This window comes from Triturus cristatus, chromosome 7 (genome assembly GCF_964204655.1).
Source record: "Triturus cristatus chromosome 7, aTriCri1.1, whole genome shotgun sequence".
Taxonomy (NCBI): Eukaryota; Metazoa; Chordata; class Amphibia; order Caudata; family Salamandridae; genus Triturus; species Triturus cristatus.
This window is the reverse complement of record NC_140590.1, coordinates 147,664,980-147,685,173: the sequence shown is the minus strand read 5'-3', so window position 1 is coordinate 147,685,173 and position 20,194 is coordinate 147,664,980. Positions and strand designations below refer to the sequence as shown.

At 44.0% G+C, this 20,194-nt stretch overlaps 1 protein-coding gene across 7 annotated transcripts in view; it reads right to left on the bottom strand.

The window, feature by feature from the left end:
- The window catches only part of LOC146809067 (sialoadhesin-like), a 514,967-nt gene that overhangs the window by 45,637 nt on the left and 449,136 nt on the right, over positions 1–20,194 (bottom strand). For 6 of the 7 annotated variants that reach the window (XM_085614289.1, XM_085614287.1, XM_085614291.1 and 3 more), the window contains one exon: positions 18,216–18,315. The exons of the other annotated variant lie outside the window; for it this stretch is intronic. In XM_085614289.1, the coding sequence (XP_085470415.1) occupies positions 18,216–18,315 (100 nt within the window). The remainder of the gene's footprint in view (positions 1–18,215; positions 18,316–20,194) is intronic. 7 annotated transcript variants of the gene reach the window in all.

The window sequence follows — 20,194 nt, the reverse complement described above, 5'->3', positions numbered from 1 at the left end:
GCTGGAGATCTTGCGGTTGCTAATAGTCCCATTGAGGATCGGCGTGCTATTGCAAGTTCAGTTGAAACCCTCCCCTCGATTAGGCTTAGGCTTTGGTCAATAAAAGTGTTAGCTTTTGCGAGAAAGTCATCCATTGGGCCTAGCAATTTTTCACCTATCCCATTTTTTTTGAGTTTTTTGTGCTTGCTAGATCTCGTATTCATTTTCCTACGATTGATTCCAGGGAGAATTTTGTATGGCAGCTGTTAGTTGTTAGGACAGGTCGAAAGTAATGGTAAATACCTGTGCTTAGATGTCCTTGGTGTAGGGCTTGGGAGGGTGGGCCGGACCGGACTCTCACGTTCTCGAACGGCCTCAAACGGCCCGCTCTTTGCCCGGTCTTCGCCCCGGGCTGTGACCCGCGCGCGTCCCACGGTGCGCCGACCGGTGAGCGCCTTTAAAGTATGGTGGATTGTGTGGGCGTGGTTCTGTGAGGGGGCGCGGCTCTCGCGGGAAGAGGACCAGCTGGAGCTGTTGAATGCTGGTCCTCGCAGTCCCGGGGCCAGCGCCTCACCCTCCTCTTGCGCCACGCGATGCGCTTCCTGCACGGGATCAGTTGGTTGAGCTACTCCTGTAGCGTGGGGGAAGATTCGAGGCTCCAATGACAGCGTAGGCAACACACACTGTTGCGAGTGGCACCCGCGAAGCGGGTGCCGCGAGTAGTTAATGGACTTGGCTGTGGGCGTGGTTCTGTGAGGGGGCGCGGCTCTCGCGGGAAGAGGACCAGCTGGAGCTGTTGAATGCTGGTCCTCGCAGTCCCAGGGCCAGCGCCTCACCCTCCTCTTGCGCCACGCGATGCGCTTCCTGCACGGGATCAGTTGGTTGAGCTACTCCTGTAGCGTGGGGGAAGATTCGAGGCTCCAATGACAGCGTAGGCAACACAAAGGCTCCGTATGCACAACTCCTGTGCTTTCTCTTGGCCCTCTTCTGAGGTCAGATAACTCACTTTACTCAGCTTCTGGTAAGCACAATAATACAATCTGTATTTAAGTATTTTCTCTTCTGTGGCTTCCTTGCATATGACTGTCGCTGCCTTTAGAAGTTCTCTGGACCTGGTTGTTGCTGTCTTAAGCGTTATTGTTCCATATGGATTATTGCTCTGTGGTGCAGTACCTCTTTCACGACCTTACCAGCAGGTTTCTGGCTGATGATAAAGAAAATTCTTTGTAGGGCCTTCGTCTCCTTCGAAAACTTTGCACTGGCTGGAGTGGCGCTTTGACATACACCAATGTCAATCTTCACTTCGACTGAGGCAAATGTGGCACGCACAAGCAGTTTGCTGGACCTCAGCAAGCTCTCTGGGAGAACACTCAAAGTTATTCGGATTACGTATACCATCCTCATCGCCAGTTGTAGCATCCTCCCCAGCTTTGGAGCATGTGAATGATTACAACACATTCTGCTCTGTACTACACGTCTTTATTCCTCAGAGGGTAACCGTTAACTGAACGTTGTGTGCATAAATTTTATTAACCACACCCAAATACTGACGTTACTACTCTGCGGAGTCTGTCAGGGACCAAAGGGATCCTGTCAGTCTAACTCATAAGACACTACAGGTGTTTCACTGATTTGTGGGGTGGTGGTACTGATATTTCCTAGCACATGTCAGTACCTCTGATAAAAATACTGGAAATGCGTGAGAGCTTCTATTGACTCTTATACAAGTTGACATAAAAACGTCACAGATGTTATGTAAATAATGTTCTAGGTAATTCAAGGTTGAATTGAATGGGAAAAAGGTGGCAGGAAAACTGACAAAATAACGAGCTGAATGCAAATTGGAGCACCCCAGTTCAGTACGTAAACCTATCCAAAAATCCAATTACTGTGGGGATAAATCTGCATGAGAATGTGTACAAAAAACAAAAAAAAATTAAAAATGAATCTAGAAGTGACCTTCCGTTGCAGCATTGCAGAAAATCAGCTTCTTAGTTACTGGGAAATAGGCTGCTTTTAAATACCTATGATTTTATGATCCGTGTCATTTCATATATGTAGCTTCTGCATTATAAATAAGGCAGTTAAGATGTAAATCGTAACTTCGTCCGTAAGCTAGAAACCTTAAGGCTTTTTGGTCCAGATGAACAGGCCCATTCATTGGAAGGGGCCCTTGGGGGTGCAGGTAAGCCTGCTAGATAATGAAAAATAATTACTGTTTCCAAAATATCATATATATTTAGTTTATTCAGTAGTATCAGTGCTTAATACGAGCCTGTGGTTGCAGGTGGTGCCAACCAGTCACAAATCTTTAGAGAATGTCAAACTTTGACATAGCAAGGGAGAGAAAAACACAAAAGGGGTAAGAAGGAGGAAGTAGAAAAAACAATGGTAATGAAAGAAAGCAGCGATGAAAAAGGACCTGAAAGACAGGGACATTGTTAGAAATTAGAGGGCATATTTACACACAGAATGTCGGAGAGCGGTGTTAAGCCACGATTGGTAACGCCGCGCTCCGACATTCTGAAAACGCAGGGAATGAGCTGTATTTACAATAATATGGCGCACGACTGCATGTCGCCTAGCGCTGGCACTAAATTTAGCTGCCTAAAGCCAAACCAGGCCACCTTGCCCCCTGGCGCAATGGGACCTGCGTTGAATTATTGTTAATGTGCAGCAAGGGACACCTTTCTGAACATTTCTTTCTATGTGTGCTGCAGAATGCAGAAAATATAGAACCAGCAAAAACTACGAGAAATTAATCATTTTCACTCATTGTGACAGTTTAGGATCAGGATTTCCCTGGCCCTATTTTTGGCGCTGCCCCATAATTATGCCAGCCTTGTAAATAGGGGGCAGTGTCAAAAAGCATTGGGTCTTGCAGGGGAGCACCCACTGCAACACCCATTGGACTCCCCTTTCACGTTAAATGCTGCGTGTATAGGGACATTATTTACAAGGCAGCATTAAGACACATGAAGTGGCTTGACACTGGCTAGTAAATAAGGCAAAAGGGTTATTGCCACCAGAACATCAAAAAATGTGACGTTCTGGTGGCAATAAGCAGGCTTGTAAATATGCACCATGTCTAAGCACAGCAGGAACCATAATCCTAGTCAGGGTAAGTCAGATATACACTTTTAATTAACCTGTGCTCACTCTCTGGTAGCTTGGCACAGAGCAGTCAGAGTTAACTTAAGCGGCTATATGTTACATATTTGTGCAGCACAACAACAGTATAGAGGAGTTGGCTTAACGGCTAGTGTGGTTGACCTCAAATCTGGGGAACCGGGTTCGAGTCTCGGCAAGGACGTGCAACATCCTGTGATTTGGGGCAAATCACTTAATCTCCCTGTGCCTAACAAAAAAAAAATGAATATGTCCTCATGTAACGCAACTGGATTCCTCGGGTCAAGTTTGCGCAACATAAAACTCTGTAAAGAAAAAAAAATGTGAAAACACCACCAAAAGACTACACACAGGTTTAGGTAACTAGATTATGATTTTGTAAATAAAACAAGACAAGCACGACAAAAATCCAATAAGTAGAAGTTGAGATAAGAATGTTTAAAGATTAAATACAGTACTAGCGCTTAGAAGCAAATTGCGCTTCCAGGGGTTTATCTGGTCACACTGGACCGGGACAAAGTCAAGAGTTCAGGCAGGCTGTGATGCAGTGCAGCAGGTGTGGCCGGTCCATTGGGGCTGAAGGTCACGCCCCTCGACCTTTTGCCCCTCACAAACCGTGTCTGTCAGGCTGCACACAGGTCAGCCTAACAGACAATGTTCACTTTGAGTTCAGACAGCCAGGAGCCAGACATGCGCAAAATGCACAGGCTCCTGGCTTCCTGAGCTGAACTTTGCTTGGCTGAGGAAGTCACAGCTTCCTTTGGGCGTGACATCCTCAGCTTAGGAAAGGTTCCCGAGGCCCTCCCCTCAGAGACTAGGGGTAGGGTCACTGATTGCCTCGCACCTGGGAGCTTCAGTTTGAAGCCCTGAAGTCCTCAGGGTTGAGTATCAATCAGTGACACTTTAGCACACAGTGGGGTGGTGTCAGCAGTCTCACTGACCCCATCCCACTCTGTGATGACATTGGGACTCCTGCCTTCCCTCTAAGGTCAGCAAATGAGGGAAGGCAGCAGTCCCAAGCCTACTGGAACCTCCGATGCAGAGCTGGCTGCAGGTAAGAGTGTGTTTTGTTTTCTTTTAAATTAATGTTTGGTGCGTGCGTGTATGTAGGAATGATTCGTAAAGAGTGTAGTGAATTGATATGTTTGTGTGTGCGTGTGCACGTGTGAATGCCTGGCTGTGAGTGTTATGTGAATGTGTGTGTGTCCTGTCAACCACCCTCCCTCCAAAACTTACTGGCCGCCACTGCAGTGCAGGCTGGCTACTGGACCCTCGCAGGGCCCGCTGAGCAAAAGTACCTTAGTGCTTGTTGCAAACAAGAGATGCATCAATGTCACTTCTGCAGTTTAAGAGATGCGTTAATTTTCTCCATGCGTTGAGGGCGATGCACCGGTTTCCGAAGGCAAGTGTTGGTTGCGTGATGCGTTGATTCCATAACCGATGCGCTGGGTTTCTCCACGCTTATCAAAGGGATGTGTCAATCGTTCTTCAGTAGTGGCAGAAATGTGGTGGTCAATGCAGCAGTTCCGGAGATGCTGCGCAAGCCCCAAGTGTGATGTGTCAATTCTGCTCCCCCTTTGGCAGTGATGCATCGATTCTGCTCGTCGAAGTAGAGGATGCGTTGATTTTACTGGAGCAAGCACCTGGAGTCACTTCCAATGACCCAGGCAGAGGAGTAGGGTTAAAGACCTTGATGTCCCTGATTCTTTGAAGAACATGAGGCCAATCAGCTAGCCCTCAGGGACACTACGGGACAACCAGTGGGAGCAAGCAGGCAGCAGAGAGTGCAGCAAGACAGCAATCTTCCAGAGCAGCAGTGTAGCAAGCAGTAATCCTCAGCACGAGTCCTTCTTCTTTTCAAGTGGTTTCAATTCCAGGAGCTTAATGTCCCAATCAAACAAACCAAGTTTTAGGGGAGAAGCACTGGTTAATAGTGGTGTTATGTTTTCTAACCTAGGCCCAAGTAGCAAAGTGGCCTTTTGCTCACCTTTGTCCTACCTTGCTCTGCATAATGGTTCTAGCACTGACCTTTTACCCAGTTAGGTGCTGAATAAATATTGATTGGTTTCCTTGAAACTAGCCTAATTTATTATGCATGAAGATTCTTAGTATCATATCTCAAATCCCCTGCACATGAGTTATGTGGTAAATATTTTGTTACCGGTACTATTTTTTATGCGGTAAAATCTATCGAGAATAACTCAGTAAATATAAGAGGCAGAATCCGTGGTATTAGAGGTTTTAAAATGCTTTATTCCTATACAAAGGAAGACAATTCGAATTGTGGGCCTTCTATTCCATCACCACGAAAGTTCAGGAAGGAAGGAACATATATTATTGACAGGTAGGCAGTTTTATAGAAAACACATTACAGTAAAACAGATGCAAGAGGCGTAACAGCTGATAAAAGGTGCATACGTAACTAATAGAGGGCGTAATTTAATAAACGTCGTCATATATGATGTCATAAGTGGGTGGATCCATAAAAGAATCCTGCAATGTCAGCAGAAATAGTTGGCAGAGATGCGCGCGCAGCCGCATGACGTGTGATTGACGTGCAACTAGAGGGTGAAGGAGACTTGACATTTAGCTCTACATGTGGAGACAGAAGTCTGGGGTTATGTCAACCTAATCCCAAATCATATCTAATATCCTATGTTTAAAGAACTGTGTTATCCAAAAGAGAGGTCTCTTAGGACAGAATCTTATTCTATACTGACTATACTGACTGTTAGTGCGTGTACAAGCGTCTAAGTGTCTACACTAGATGCGAGGGGGTAGGAATATTCCATGGTAGCGGGGCTATGAATTACTTGCATGAGGACAGCGAAGCCTGGCCCTTTGCACGGTAGCGGGAAGAATGTTTACCTAAACTACTAGACAGGAATGCATCGGATGAGGAGCGAAGGAGATAATCTCGAAGGTGAAATACAGTTTTTGGCAGGCAATATGGTGGATCAGGCACCGTTAGCCGCGCAGGGAGTAGGACAAAGTTCATGGTCACAGATGCAGGCTCAGACTGGAGCTTTCAGAGGCAGAAGGCAGGAAAAGGCTTGATGACAGAATTTGGGCCTACTCGCCTGAATCTGTAAAATGTGGAAAGTGAACCATATAAAGTCGGTGGCCTTTCATACTTAGGAATGGAATATCTGACCCATTCATGGCGGATCTGAAAGATGACATGTTGACGGTGGACGCACATATATTTGCGTCTTCAGAACTGGAGCAGGAGGGAACATACATGTACTTATAGCATGCACATGGAGCCGTTGGGGTCTACGATAGGGGACATAACTGATCACAAAATTCATATTTCCTCATTCCCTCCTTGTCCCCTTCGGACCCTTAGGAGATATCGATCTTCATCAATCCATCGATCTGTTCATATAGCATCATTTGTTCTTCTTTCTTCTTCCGGGATCTCGAACGAAAACTTGGATGTGGGATACACGAGGTGGCACACAGACCACAAATCGCTGGCCCACATTGTAGACATAAGCAGCAACTGAATAGTATGAGAAAGCCAATACCTAGGAAGGATAGTATTCTCCATCCCCAGGCTGACAGCACGCCCCAGAACCAACCGGACCAAGTCCAGGTGCCTGGACTCTGGTGTATCTGGCTTACAATCTTATGAAGGCGAGTTATGGCTTTATATACTGACGGCGAATTTTCTGGGATGAAAATGCAGCAACTTGATCCGATGACCCTACAAGCTCCGCCCCTATCGGCCAGGATGACGTCAAGGACAAGACGATTTTGAAGCACAACAATCCGCATAGCAGACTGCTCTTCTGTTAAATTGCCTAAGGCGGAAATAGTTTCGTTCACTACTGCTTCAAGGGTTCTGGTTAATCTACGTATCAGCTTACTATTAGTGACTGTACCTATATAGGGAAAGAAACCTTTATTGAAATCTGTGTATTTCTCCCATGCTGTTTCAGTGTAATCGACAATTGGGAGATCTCTCTGCTGTCTATTGTGTACTAAATGGGTATTTCTATGATAATCAGGAGGGGCTAGGAAAACAGGTGGCAGAAGGAATGCTATGTAACAGGTACCATCCCAATCTAAAGGTAGACATATATATGCGGTCTGGCCACATATGAAGTAGGAATGACGAGAAGCTCTAAATGTAGACTTGCCTTGATCACTGAATTTTATTACAGTGGTGCATTTACTATGGCCCATATGTATGGAACCATTCTTTCTTATACATAATTCCCCTTTTACTGGGAATACTGACATGGCGGGCAAGATTGGTGTAGCTTCAGATTCAACGTTCAGGATCATGAGGTTAAGTGTAAAATTACCTAATCCATATACTTCATTTTCTAGATCAGTTCCTGTTCTTTTGGGAAGTCCCTCCTTGTTAGGGTAGCAGACTTTAAGTAAAGCTAGGTTCAGGTTTCCCCATACCCAGTTGTCTTGATAAACTGCGGAATTTGAATCTAGGGTATTAATCAAACTAAACCATGCTCCACAGGAGCCATTGTGTGTGAACGGATAGGGAAAGAGGGGCAAGACTCCCTTATAGTTCTGATAGGGAGGGAGTCGGCCACATATCCAACAATTTGTGGCATTGCTGGTTTGATGGGAATGATGTAACATACTAATAAAAGTGTTGTTGCGCAGCGCAAATCTATAAGACAACTCATGCGGAGGAAATTCGCTAAAAGAATGTTCTGCAGTTATATTATAAGCATGCTTAGGAATAGGGTAATACATGTGCAATAGGATGCTGACAATAATAATCAGAAGACTTAGAAAAAATAAAATTAATAATGTTACTGTACAGTGACTACGAAGTGATTTACAATACGCATGCTTTTTCAGCTGCTTTCGCTGATTTCTTTCTCTATTTCGGTCTAGAGGATACATGTCAGAGACAAATTCAACCGATTCACCTTGGAGAGGACTTAAACAATCAAATTGTCTGACTTATTAGACCTCAATTTTAGTTTATAGATTTCTGAGTTCGATTGCTCAACCAAGGGGAGCTTTGAGTCTGTCTTTGAGGAAATACAGGGTTTAGTCTCTATATTGGATGGTAGTCCATAAAATTTCTTGATATGACTCGAGTGCAACCATCCTTTTCTTCCTTCGATTTTCACGGCTGTCCTTGTGGTGAGTAAAACTAACTTCGGTGACTTCCACCTAGGATCCAGTTGGGTCTTCTGGTCAAAGTTCCTGACCAGCACCAGATCCCCAGGAACCACGTCATGGGGCTTCACCTCAGTATTATCGGGAAAAGCTGCGGATACCTGTGAACGACAAGATTGTAGTGCAGACATCAAGGAAGCCAGGTAATCTGTCAGCATATTACAGTCAACGTCAGTGATTTTACGAGGTATAGGCGTCCCCCACATATTTGGTGGTCTACCGAAGATCACCTCATACGGGGATAGCCCTGTTCGAGAATGTGCTACCATTCTCATGTAAAAGAGCGCAACTGGTAAGGCTACTATCCAATCGACTCCTTTTTCTCTACATATTTTGGACAATCTAATTTTCAAAGTTTGATTATGGCGTTCTACGAGACCTGCTGCCTCGGGATGTCGGACACAGTGAAATTTCCATTGATAACCTAATAGAAGGGAAACGTGTTTCATTAATTCGGATGAGAACGGCTGGCCGTTATCTGAGTAGACAACACGTGGTAAACCGTACCGTGGGAAGAATTCTCGAACTAACTGTTTGGCAGTAGTCGGGGCAGTGTAATCTGAAACCGGGTATGCTTCTGTCCAACGGGAAAGAGCACAGACAACTACGAGAACATATTTGAATCCTCGACATCGTTCCATCTGGATATAATCCATCTGGAGGACTTCAAAAGCATGATTAGGAGGTTGAAATCCACCCTGTTCTACGGGGATGCTTTTACCTGGATTAAACTGACAACATATCATACAGGTACGAACTTTTTGTTTAGCTGCGGCTCGTAAATGTTTGTTGAACCAAATGTGTTGAATGCTGTCTAGCATAGCTTTTTCTCCTAGGTGCGCTGGACTATGTATAGTGTTAATGATGACTTGGACCATTGAGTCGGGAAGAAACCATATAGATTTTTCCTTCGTCATCCATCCTTGATCTGTTTGGATCCCTCCTAATTCAGTCCATTTCTTTATTTCTTCTGGTGTAGCGTGTGTCTGTATGTCAATTACATCAAGGGCGGGATCCTTAACTGTCATGCAATGTATTGGTGTCGGAACTATTGTCTTTGTCATGTCAGTTGTGAGAGTCTGATTCTGAGCAGTCTGTTTAGCTGTTTTGTCAGCTAGGTCATTACCCTGAGAAATGATATCGGTGACTTTTGTATGGGCTTTGCATTTCATAATCGATATTGCAGTAGGTAGATGAATAGCATCTAATAGGGCTTGAATGAGGGGTCCGTGTTGAATGTGGGCACCGTGAGAAGTTAAATAACCTCTCTCTCGCCACAGTACGCCGAAGTCATGGACGACTCCGAATGCATAACGTGAATCTGTGTATATATTGACTTTTTTATTTGTGGCTTGAATACAGGCTTGTGTCAGAGCGGTGAGCTCTGCTGCTTGAGCTGACAAAGTGTTAATACAATTTGTTTCAATGACTTCAGTGTCTGTTGTGACTGCGTAAGCGGCCACTAGCTCTCCTGTACTTGTTCTCATACATGACCCATCTACATACAATGTCAAGTCTGGATCTGTCAAAGGGATATCTGTCAAGTCTTGTCTGGGTTTCGTCGTGATAGTAATGACTTCGACACAATCATGTGCCAATGGATCTGTTCCGCCTACTGGTAACAGTGTGGCAGGATTTAACGTATTACAACGTCTGATTTCTATATGTGGCTGAAACAGAGTTAATTCGTAACTGGTGAGTCTCGCTATAGTCAAGTGTTGTGTCTGTGTGCGGTTCAAGAGAACCTCTACTGCGTGTGGTACTTGTACTGTCAGTTGGTGTCCTAACACTATGGCATCGCTTTGTCTGATTGCTAAAGCTGTTGCTGCCACTGATTTCAGGCATGCTGGAAGTGCCTGAGCTACTGGATCTAATGTACTAGAGAAATAAGCACATGGTTTGTGTGATCCTGCTTGTTCCTGAGTGAGTACTGACAAAGCAGTACCTTCGCGTTCTGTAACGAAGAGTGTAAACTGTTTACTGTAACATGGTGTTGCTAGGACAGGTGCTTGGCATAAAGCTTTCTTTAAGCTTTCAAAGGCGTGTGTATGTTCTTGAGTCCAAGGGAGGACAGTCGATGTGGCTGCCTCCTGTGTTGTCAACTGGATGAGTGGTTTTGCTAGAAATGCATATTGAGGGATCCACTGCCTACAGTATGAAGTGAGGCCTATAAAAGCCCGCACCTCCTTTTGTGTCTTGGGTGGTGGCATGTTAGCGATTAACTGGATGCGGTCGGATGTAAGCTGCCTTCCCTCCTTGGACAGCGAGTGCCCAAGGTAAACAACTCGCTGGACACAGAATTGCAGCTTAGAAGGGGACACCTTGTGCCCCTTGTCGGCCAGAAATTTTAGAACCGTAAGTGACGCTGTTTCACATTCATGTTCGCTTCGAGCGGTGATCAGCAGATCATCGACATATTGAAGCAAGGCAGTGTTAACTGGCATATGGATACTGTCAAGTTCTCGTTTCAGTGCTTGGCTATAGATGCTGGGGCTTTCTGTAAATCCTTGAGGTGCGCGTGTGAATTTAAAACTTCGTCCATTTAAACTAAAACCGAACAAATATTGACTTTCCGGATCGATTGGGACACTAAAGAAAGCATTCTTGAGATCAATTACAGTGAAAAACGTTGCTTCTGAGTCAATAGCTGTGAGTAATGAAGAGATATCTGGGACCACAGGGTATTGTGGTACAATACATTTATTTAATTCGCGCAAATCAATAACTAATCGATATACTGGTGGAGCTTTTGGATCCGTTCTTTTAAGAATCGGAATTATCGGAGAATTACATACATTGGAGTCTGTTTCGACAACCACTTCTTGTGCAATGAGCTCGTCAATGATTTGCAGTAAAGCCACTACAGCATCTGGTGGTAACTTGTATTGTCGCATTCGTGGTAGTACTATTCCTGATTTCAGTGTAACTCGATATGGTGTAATGTTCATGCAACCAACATCAGTGGGGCCTTGTGCCCATAAATGTGTAGGTAAATTCTGCAGTCGGTGATCCATGTCTCTGGATACGTAGTGACCTTTAAAGTCACGTAAAAATAGTCGTACTCCTTCCGGAGAACAACATATTATAGCTCCTAGAGCTTTCAATGTTTTTATTCCTAACAAGTTTTCTGGACATGATTTAGTAAGCAACAAATCTGTTGTACGTGTTAATGGACCTACTGTTAGTGCAAGAGGTTGTGTTACGTCATTAATTATAGGTTTTCCTGAGAATCCAAGGGAAATATTCTGTGAGCCTGAGAGGGGTGCCCCTGGAACTTCACTACGTCTTATAGTTGTTCTGCTTGCCCCTGTATCAAGTAAAAACTTTCTGTCTTCCCCTAATAGTTCACTATGTACATAAGGTCCCTCTTGGTCTACAGGAACCTCAATAAGGGGTAAGCCAACTTCCCTCTCTAGGCTATCTCATGAGTATCACTGATAATCGGGATAATCTGCTTGTGCATACTGATACATCTGTTGTGTCGTTGCTTGTGTTGCAGCAATAGGCTGCGCTTGTGGTGGTGCTACAATTTGTTGTGGAGCTGCCTGTTGCGGAGCTAGCTGTTGCGGAGCTAACCTAGGTTGTGCCTGCTGAGGCGTCTGTTGATTCTGATCCTGTCTGGGTGGACGTGGTCTCTCATGTGTTCTACCTGTGGCTATATTATGTTTCAGGACTGGACAATCGTGTATATAATGACCTGGTTGTTTACAATAGTTGCATGTCCCTTTCGCAGGGCCTGCGGAATCACCCTTTTGATGACTATCAGCTGGAACTGACTGTGCAACAAGCATTTTCATTTTTGTATCTTTCATACGTCTTTGTTCGTGTTCTTGTTCTTCTCGAATTCTATTGTGATGATATTGTAACATCTGTAGCATCTGTGATGGGGTATTACCTTGCCAGGTACTTTCGAATTTCAATACTCTATTCTTGACTTGTAGTAGAGAATTTTCAACTAATTTTGTCACAAACAGATGTGGATATGACTCACTACTGGCTTTTATGCCACTATTTATACTAAAACATTTTTCAAATCGGGAATAGAAATCACTAGTGTCTTCATCTGGTTTTTGTTTACAGGCTGAGATTGCACCCCAGTCTTCCTTTTTCGTAGTTAATAAACGTGGCAGTACCTGTATTAGTAATCCTGCTAGTGCTGTAGTCTTATCCCCAAGCCCTGCTCCTGCAGCTCGGGCCTTTTCTTCGTTTTCTAATGCTGTCCAATCTATCTTTTGGTCTCCTACCTCCCATTCTTTTTCTTTGAGTTTTTCATAAACACCTGCGGGTAATAGGACTTTTAATATTTTCATAATATCGGGGTAGATATACTCTCCCATGAGTAACATGTCTTTTATCTCACGGTGGAAACCTGCTGGATCTTTGTCATGGCTGGGTACTACTTTCTTCATTTCTAATAATTCCAGTTTAGTTATAGGCGTGTACACAAACACGCGTGTGAAATTATCGTCGGCACCTCTGATCGGGTGCACTTCGCGTAACGGGTTCTGTCTATCTATGTGATACATTTTTCTTCCCATTATGGGAACTGGAACGTGTTCTGGGCATACGAAATTTAAATATTTGTTTCGGGATTCTAGTATTTCCTTAATCAAATCAGTACCTGACCCTCTCCATATGTTCGTGAGTAGTTCTGTCAATATGTCAGGTAAGGGTCCTGGATCGGAGTGTTGGCCTTTATATAATATAAGGAGGTGTTGAATCATGTATATACTAGCTAAACGCTGTTCATATGGGTCTAGATTCAGAAACGTGTGTGCAAGTACATCATCATTGTATTCGCCGGGACTGTCAGCCCATTGTACTGCTGACCTGGCTAATTCTTGTTCGTCCATGGAATCGAGCACGTGGTACCCCCTTCGATCTCGGAGTAATTTATCAGCGGCTTGGAATAAGTGTTCAGGGGATTTTGTATTTAGCATAGGGTTTGGAAGATGTCTATTATATTCTGGACGTATTGGACGTATTGGGTCGTTAAAACCTCTGGTATTATTATGGGGTCTTCCTTTACTTACATAAGCTATCGTTTCTACTTGCTCTGATTCTTGCTCCTCCTCCTCTCTGTTTAGATCAGCGGCGTCTACCTCTAATCTTTCTTCGTGTATTCGTTCTACCTCTTTGCGGATCTTTCGGTACATAGCTACTATACATAACTGTTTATCATGTCTTCCTTCTGATATATTCCGACCCCAAGTGACAAGTGTTTGCATTTCTTCCGGATTTACCCCAGGCCGGTCTTGATTTCTAATTACACAGTTTATGAGGAAACGTAACAGTTGTCCCTGTACCTCCGCTTTCTGGTACTCCATGGCTCTACTAATACTTTCAGGACCTCGCCCTGACTGGACAAAGTGATATATATTTTCTAAATGTGTATTCATTCCTGGTAACTTCGTTAAATATATGGCAGCTCGTCTAATACATAATGATGACAGCAGCATTTCGTCCCGTTTACCGGGCACAGGATCATATCTACAATCTACTAGAAGTTCCTTAAGCATGTCGGGAGTGGCTAGTTTGGGCGTACGTTGGTGTGCTAAATCTCTAAGGGAAAATTTATTTCCTCTGGGTGGCGTAGAAAAAATGTCTGTCGTACCTCCTGTAGCACCGTCTGGGGTGCTGGACGTGAAAGGATTTGTTGAGGGTGAGACAGCAACCGTCGTTGCGGGAAAAGCTGTAGAAACAGATGTGCTTGTCGGAATGTGTGTCGAAGCGTGTTGTTGCGGAGGTACAGACGAAAGATCTTGGCGATGAGCATCATCGGCAAGCGGTCTATGTGGTGCGGTATTAGCATACTCGGGAGCTGCGTCATCTAAATAGCGGGAGAGGAAAACATCTTCTGCGGTTCGGGGATGTCCCTTGGGATGTGCTTTTATCGGAAACAATGGGGTTGGCAAGTCTTTTGGTATTTCCGGAGTAGCCTTAGGTAACCCTTCGGCCAGAAGTGGATACATACCATTCATAAGGGCGTTTCTTTGTCTATCTACTTGTTCTGATTTTACTCGGGTACCTTCCTCAAGTAATAGATTTTCTCGGACTTTATTTGAATTCTCCTTACCTTTCTCTTCCTGTCGGTGTGCTTTTTCTGTACGTCTATATGATTCTTTACGCCATAATTCAATGGCATCTTTCTGTGACTGTCTGGCTTTCTTTTTCCATAATTCTTCTTCTACTCTCATGATGCAATCTGCATCCCAGGTCCCCGCTGCGGGCCATCTCTGACTCTCTGGTAATTCTTTGGTGTAGTCCACCCATAAATCAAGAAATAATACGGCATCTAGGCCATGCTTATGATACATAAAGTATCCTGGAGTATCCCTAGGTGGAATGGGAACAGCTTCTTCGAGTACACCTTTTCTAGTTTTGATCTGTCTTAGTTTTGAAAAGAGCGGCATTTTTAGATCTTGTTTCTAGAACACACTTTATACAAGAAAACACAATAATGGACAGTCATTCATACCACAATATATAGAACGTATTTAAAACATTTAACGCTTAACAGTTTTAACGAACAATGATAACTAATAGAAAACTAGTTATTGACATTATACTGACACTGGATAATATTTATTTATATGCCCAACATACTATATATACTGCTAAACAGTACAGATACACTGCTAAAACAGTGCAGACCGGATTTGTGTACCCCAAACCCGTCCTGACCGGCACAGACTATGTGCACGTTAAATGCCTCCCCGGTAATGGTACTCACCGGGTAGCTCGGAACGGAAGGCCTCGGAACTGAACTTGAAACTGGACCGGACTGGATTCGACTCGACTGGACTCGGAACTTCGGAACCTGGCGGGTCTCTGTATACCTCGGATCTTGCTCTCTCAGCTAGGCTCTGGTCGGGATACTTCGCACTTCTCACCGCCTCGTCTGGGTGTTGATCGCAGCCTCAGTCGTCCCCGCTTGGCCGGAAGGAGACACAGGAAATCCTGCAGATACGCGTTTTTGTTGTCCGTTCAGCTGTGGCAGGAGACCGGGCCTGCAACGCACCGCCGGCGCGTGAGATGAGAAAGTGTCCCTGTTCGGGCGCCAATTTATGTGGTAAATATTTCGTTACCGGTACTATTTTTTATGCGGTAAAATCTATCGAGAATAACTCAGTAAATATAAGAGGCAGAATCCGTGGTATTAGAGGTTTTAAAATGCTTTATTCCTATACAAAGGAAGACAATTCGAATTGTGGGCCTTCTATTCCATCACCACGAAAGTTCAGGAAGGAAGGAACATATATTATTGACAGGTAGGCAGTTTTATAGAAAACACATTACAGTAAAACAGATGCAAGAGGCGTAACAGCTGATAAAAGGTGCATACGTAACTAATAGAGGGCGTAATTTAATAAACGTCGTCATATATGATGTCATAAGTGGGTGGATCCATAAAAGAATCCTGCAATGTCAGCAGAAATAGTTGGCAGAGATGCGCGCGCAGCCGCATGACGTGTGATTGACGTGCAACTAGAGGGTGAAGGAGACTTGACATTTAGCTCTACATGTGGAGACAGAAGTCTGGGGTTATGTCAACCTAATCCCAAATCATATCTAATATCCTATGTTTAAAGAACTGTGTTATCCAAAAGAGAGGTCTCTTAGGACAGAATCTTATTCTATACTGACTATACTGACTGTTAGTGCGTGTACAAGCGTCTAAGTGTCTACACTAGATGCGAGGGGGTAGGAATATTCCATGGTAGCGGGGCTATGAATTACTTGCATGAGGACAGCGAAGCCTGGCCCTTTGCACGGTAGCGGGAAGAATGTTTACCTAAACTACTAGACAGGAATGCATCGGATGAGGAGCGAAGGAGATAATCTCGAAGGTGAAATACAGTTTTTGGCAGGCAATATGGTGGATCAGGCACCGTTAGCCGCGCAGGGAGTAGGACAAAGTTCATGGTCACAGATGCGGGCTCAGACTGGAGCTTTCAGAGGCAGAAGGCAGGAAAAGGCTTGATGACAGAATTCGGGCCTACTCGCCTGAATCTGTAAAATGTGGAAAGTGAACCATATAAAGTCGGTGGCCTTTCATGGAATATCTGACCCATTCATGGCGGATCTGAAAGATGACATGTTGACGGTGGACGCACATATATTTGCGTCTTCAGAACTGGAGCAGGAGGGAACATACATGTACTTATAGCATGCACATGGAGCCGTTGGGGTCTACGATAGGGGACATAACTGATCACAAAATTCATATTTCCTCATTTAAATAATAGAATTAACATACTGGGTACAAAAGTCATTGCTATCTTTATCCTAGGGCGACAGGGCTACTTTGCATAATTACAATTATTGATTTAGGCTCATCCATATTATCATTCTCAAAACATATCGATTGTGATAGAACCTCGCCAAGGCTACCTTTTTGGTATAAAAGAACCACACCTTCACTAGGAAGAAAGAGGAGATGCTTCTAAGCTGACACTGACACGGAGGTCCCTGCACGCTGAAGCTTCAACACGCAGTGCTCTGACATCCCTTGCTGGGTGTCGAACCCGTGACCAAGACGGGGTCCTTCATTCTCTCCCATCAAGTAATGGGGTTGGCTCTTTCCTAGGGGATGCTTAGCTTCACACCCACATACATGCTAGGTACATTGAGGTACACTTAGGTAGGGTACGCATAGTAGGAGTATGCTTGATTGCTGTCATGTTTATAGGCCTGCATATGTTCACTGTTTTAGCACCATGGTAGAATTCTACCTTCTATTTACGATTTTGGTGCTTGTAATCTCTTACATTTGCCTCTGTCTATTGTTTGTTGCAGCAAACATGTTTTATACTAGAATGACTCTGGTTCACAAAATACTTATTGAAAACATCCCCAACATTTATTTTGTGTATCTCTCTGAGGCTCAGTGAGCACGATTGACTGAGCGAAAAATACTGTACTGTTTCCACCAACCATGAAAGGTGAAGGGTTGTCATGTTCAATGATTGCCAGAAACTATTCGCTCCTTGGTAGGGTTCGGAGGCTTATGGTGGCACTGTGAGCTAGCTGGTCTATAGGCTGACATATCCTGTAGGGGTGTCAGGAATCAGTCTAGACACCAATCCCTCAGTTTATGTTGTCCAACGAATGTGCAGATCCTATGTATTTGCAGGAACTACACGACAGTGGTAAAGTGATCAGAGTTCTAAGCCAACAAAAGGAATCAGCAATAAACGGGAGGTAAGCAGGCAAAACGTCTGGGCTTAGACCACTCGAAGGATGGCAGGTCTAACACACAGCTCAAGGATTTTGGGGGCCCTGGGGCAAAAACCTTTTTGGGGCCCCTGTTCGGAACAGCAATGAGTTTATGATCCAATTTCAGCTCTTTCATGCCCAAATTCTTAATGTGCTGACATCTAATATCCTGGAATAGTGACCTGTTTTTTCAATATTGTAACACAACAGCAGCTCACTATGGTTACTGCAAATAATCTCTATGACCCCTCCCAATTCTTATATGTGATTTCCTGTTTTGATATGAAAATAATCTTTGTTTAAAGATGTTGCATGAAACATAAATACAGCATTTATCTGCAAAATGTCTGTAATAGACTCTCATAAATCACCCACATTAAAAATAAATTAAAGAGAAATGGCATTTAAAACAAGGTATTTAAAACAATCTGTTTATGAATTATTTGAGGTCATCAGAGCAAGGCTCTCTTCAAATAAGAGCTGAGTGTATCCCAAAGCCCCCTGAAAGGCTGGGGCCCTGGTCCAGAGCCCTTTTTGCACATGCCTCAAAACGTCTCAGCTGAAAGAGTGAGATATAGGCACAGAGAGTGTCTGGTAGTTAATGAAAGAGGCATGAGTTCAAGAGCTTCTGAGCAAACTTTGGGTCCTTTCACATATTTTTCAAATTAAGGACTAAGTACAGTGCATCGAAAATTGAGCAGTGCATCACCGGTTTGCATACGTACTTTAGATATCTCCTGGTCAACAGAACTGCTCCAACTGCTGCTGCCAACACTGCAACCAAAGCTCCGGTGATGAGAGAGACAGTTGAAGAGCTGTTACTCGCTGGAGAGAAAATGAGAGTACAAGAGTTAAACACATACACCAAAACGCCTTTGTGGAATTCAGCAGCACAGTCGGGATATAACACAACGTCATCGCAGCTATTTTAATAATAGAGGCATCTTCTGACCAGACACAAGATGCTTCTTGTAGGAGTTAGAATGATGAACATATAGTGGGTAAGACATTCTCGTTGAATATAAATCTCCAACATGTACCAGCATCTTTATGAGTTACGGTGAAGAAGGCGCTGCTGGTTCAAAACAAGGAAGGCAACTGTGGCATCTACATGAGGGATGGATGTAAAGGAGAGGATTCAAGCTCATCAAAGATATCTTCTCATTACATCTATGCTACGATGAACACTGACAAAATGTCTGATTTATGAATCTTCGTACCAATAATTTTTACATGAGCTTTTTCTTGAAGAATTTGTCTGTGCAAAGAGTGCCTTGCCTTTGGAAAAATGCCTTACTCATACCTATCTACCAAGGTACAAAGTTTGCACTTGAGGACCTGGCAGGGGGCCTGCAAATTCTGGGGCATATCAGCAAGGGCCGGCGATAATGATCGCTAAGCGCACTTAGCGCTAGGATAATTATCGCCGGCTATCGTGGAATTTTATCGCTGAGATAGCGTGCTATCAGCAACGCTTATCTCAAAAGCGATAAAATTCCTCGCGCTAACAGCCAAAAGTAAGATCATCGCTGGAAATCCAGCGATAATCTCACACATTTTGGTGTTAGCTTGCTGATAAGGCAGGGCATACTTAGCCATTATATCCACCTACATTGGATATAATGGCTAAGTCAGGGTGAATGCAGGCATGAGAAAAGTAGCGTTAACTGTGGTTCACGCTACTTTTCTTATCACTATACCTGTTAGCGATTCCCTTGATAATTGGAGAAATGTCGGTTAGCGACATTTCTCCAGTTATTTTGGGGCAGAACGCCCACTTTGCATCTCATTAGAGATGCAAAAGTGGGCGTTATGAGAAAGGGAGCTAAAGCAAGGAATCACGCGTTAGCGCGACCTTGATGATTGAGTGATAAAATTATCGCTGCTTTTCGTCCGAAAACGGAGGCTAAAGCGGCAATAATTTGTCATCGCCAGCTTGCTGATATGCCTTAGATCTTTGATTTTACATCATCCCTCATTGACAGAGGAAGGCACTGAAAACATTGTCTGGCCCATCCTGTGGCAGACCGAACTGGTGTGTGGCTGCTTGAAAGGATGAAGAATGCAGACATGAGTTTGAGCTACCAGTGCATGTTAATGTTGCTTTCTTGGTGACTGGATGTGCTCGTCTCAGCATTACCTCTTGAATTTGCTCTGGCAATCGGTATTATACCTCTCTGTCATAGCCCTCCTGAATTTCTTACACTTTGCTTGTTTACTTATCAGCTGTCTTTTAGAAATGTGGGTCCAATAAGGGACCCTTCCTTCTAGTCAGAGTAAGGACATTATACACCCAAGATAATCCCTGCTCACCCCCTCGGCAGCTAGGCACAAACAGTCAGGTCTATATCAGAGGCATTGTGTACAGTATTTCTACATAACACACACAGTAACACAGTGAAAACTCTACAAATGGACACCACACAAGTTCAGAAATGAAAGTATCTTTATCTAAACCAAACAAGAGCAAAACGATAAAAATCCAACATACACACCTCAAATTATGAATATTAAGAGGTTTTAAGCAGCTCTGACCATAGAACTCTATGGAATGAATGATGTTTACACAAAGTACTTCAAATGTGTCGAAATCTACAAGATTAAACAGCAAATGAGGAAGGAAACGCCGTAAAGCACTGCAATGGGTCGGTGCCCGAGTCTTTGGCGGGGATGTGCGACAGTTCTGCAGCACGCAGGAGAAGTG